Here is a 2216-nt window from a genome sequence, read left to right on the forward strand (position 1 = left end):
GGTTCCATTTTTCATGGCCTAGAATTTGACTGGTAAGTAGGAGTGTTGGAAGCAAGGCTGGCTGCCTCACAAAATGTACTCATGTATTGCTTTTGACCTTATTTACCATTCTGTCAGGTATTTTTTGTATACTAAATGGGTGGAGTTCTTTTTTAATGGTTTTTATACAACAATGAAACCAGAAAAGCCAGACTGTTTACAACACTTTAAAAATGTGTACTAGTCCTATAATATCACTGAAGCTACTCTTCATGTGATGGGACCTATGTTAATTTGTTTTATGATAAGCATAAAAGCAGCAGCTGAGGTGATGTGTTCCATCTGTCTACCTCCCTCTTTCCTTTTTTTTTATCCCCAAAGAAGTTGCTGGAGATTCTTCAAGGAAGAATGAAAATACTAATTTCAGGATATAGTTATATTCACTTTAAGGAAAAAAAAAAAAAAAAAACTTCCTGCGTTTGCTTGTAGGTCCTGTTATTGCCTTGGAGTTTAATGGAGATGGTGCTGTAGAAGGATGTCATCTCATTATAAACGAGATATTCAATGGGACCAAGGTACTCCTTACAATCAAATAGTATTTTTTATCTCTAATGTTGCTTAGAATTAAAGAAAAAGAAAGCAAATCATGATTTTTATAATCTATGGTAAATAATTGGAAACTAATCTTTGGTTTTTCATGGTGAAGGTGAAACTTTTAATTGTTTAAAATAATGATGAAACAAGGATTGACTTATTAAAAATTTTCATTAGTACATAAGTTTGTAAAGTCAAAAGTAAAAATCTGAGCACATTGTCTTTTCAAACCCTTGCACTTCTTAGAAGTTTTATCTTGAAAAACTATTATATTTCTAAGACCAGATGCTTTAGACAGACAATCCTGTTACCCAATGTTCATTTTTATTTGCTTCAGTATTTCTTTGCCCAAAATTGACCTTGAGGTATATGTCTAGGAATCATTAAATGTGGGTATTTTCTAGATATGTTGGTGAGGTGGTTCTATCTAAGAATTTCAACTTAAATAACAATATAAATTTAAAAATCAAAGATATCAAAGAGGACTAATGAGTAAATATGTAATTGACTATTCTTTAATAAATATCTGAGGGGAAATCTTTAGTTTTGTCCTATTGTTTGGCTTACCAATTCTTTGAATTTATATAATTTGAAATACTTTGTTTTCTATCTCATTTTATTATCATGACAGTACTGAGGGAGAGAGAAAATATAATCAGATTGAATAGAAGAGGAAACTGAGAGATAAAATGGTCACAATTCAGAGTTTTTAGAGCTGAATGATTTGGAGATGATCTAATCCATCTTGCCCATTTTATAGGTGTGAAAGGTGAGCCCAAAGAGGTTTATTAAATTGTTAATATCATCATAGAGTTAGTTTATAATAAACTAGAATAGAACCCAGGTCTCATCTAATTCCTGGCTGACATTTGTAAAAGCTATTTTTGAAAGGTTCTATTGAGTACTGCTTTATTTACTTGATGTTTAGGAAATACTTCATTTAAAATTAGTAATATATCTTCCTCTCACTCACTGCCATTGAGTCGGATCCAACTCATAGTGATCCCTCCTTGGGATTCTGAGGCAGTTTCATTGCGGAAGGAGATTGCCCAATCTTCCTTCCGAGGAGTGGCTGGTGGGCTTGAACCGCCAGCCGTCTGGTTAGCAGGCAAGTGTCTTAGCCACTATGCTACCAGAGCCTTCTATAGTTCCTAATATATCTTCAGTAGCTTTAAAAAAGGTTAACTTGTCAAGTTTTGCTTCTCAACCTTTTGAGATTGTTATTAGAAAATAGAAGAAACTATGAGTTCTTTAAGCTTTATTATTCAATGTTGTTGTTGTTAGGTGCCGTCTAGTTGACTCTGCCTCATAGCATTCCCATGTACAGTAGAATGAAATGCTGCCTGATCCTGCACCATTCTCACAATTATCCAATAGCTTTCATAATATTGAGTGTTGCATATGAGAAAAACAGTAAAATTCCCAATGTAATAAAATGCAACTAAGGTATTATAAACATAAAGACCTTTATAACATAAATGCTTTTAAAAGAATTTAATTGAAGAATTACTCGTCAGATGGAGTCTGATGAGACCCCCCAATACTATGGCCCTTGAATACATTCTGGGCTTGGAATAAAACTTACTTCCAGGGGCTGACTCTTAGCCCAACATTTAACAAGATGTACATGCAGACCACTCAAC

At 33.6% G+C, this 2216-nt stretch overlaps 1 protein-coding gene across 1 annotated transcript in view; it reads left to right on the forward strand.

Annotated features, from left to right (window-relative positions):
- RP2 (RP2 activator of ARL3 GTPase) overlaps positions 1 to 2216 on the forward strand; it is an 89427-nt gene that overhangs the window by 86619 nt on the left and 592 nt on the right. The window contains exon 4 of the mRNA XM_007958912.2: positions 469 to 554. Within this exon, the coding sequence (XP_007957103.1) occupies positions 469 to 554 (86 nt within the window). The remainder of the gene's footprint in view (positions 1 to 468; positions 555 to 2216) is intronic.

The sequence above is a fragment of the Orycteropus afer genome, unplaced genomic scaffold, assembly GCF_000298275.1.
Source record: "Orycteropus afer afer isolate SDZICR_OR568_19922 unplaced genomic scaffold, OryAfe1.0 scaffold01205, whole genome shotgun sequence".
Taxonomy (NCBI): domain Eukaryota; kingdom Metazoa; phylum Chordata; class Mammalia; order Tubulidentata; family Orycteropodidae; genus Orycteropus; species Orycteropus afer.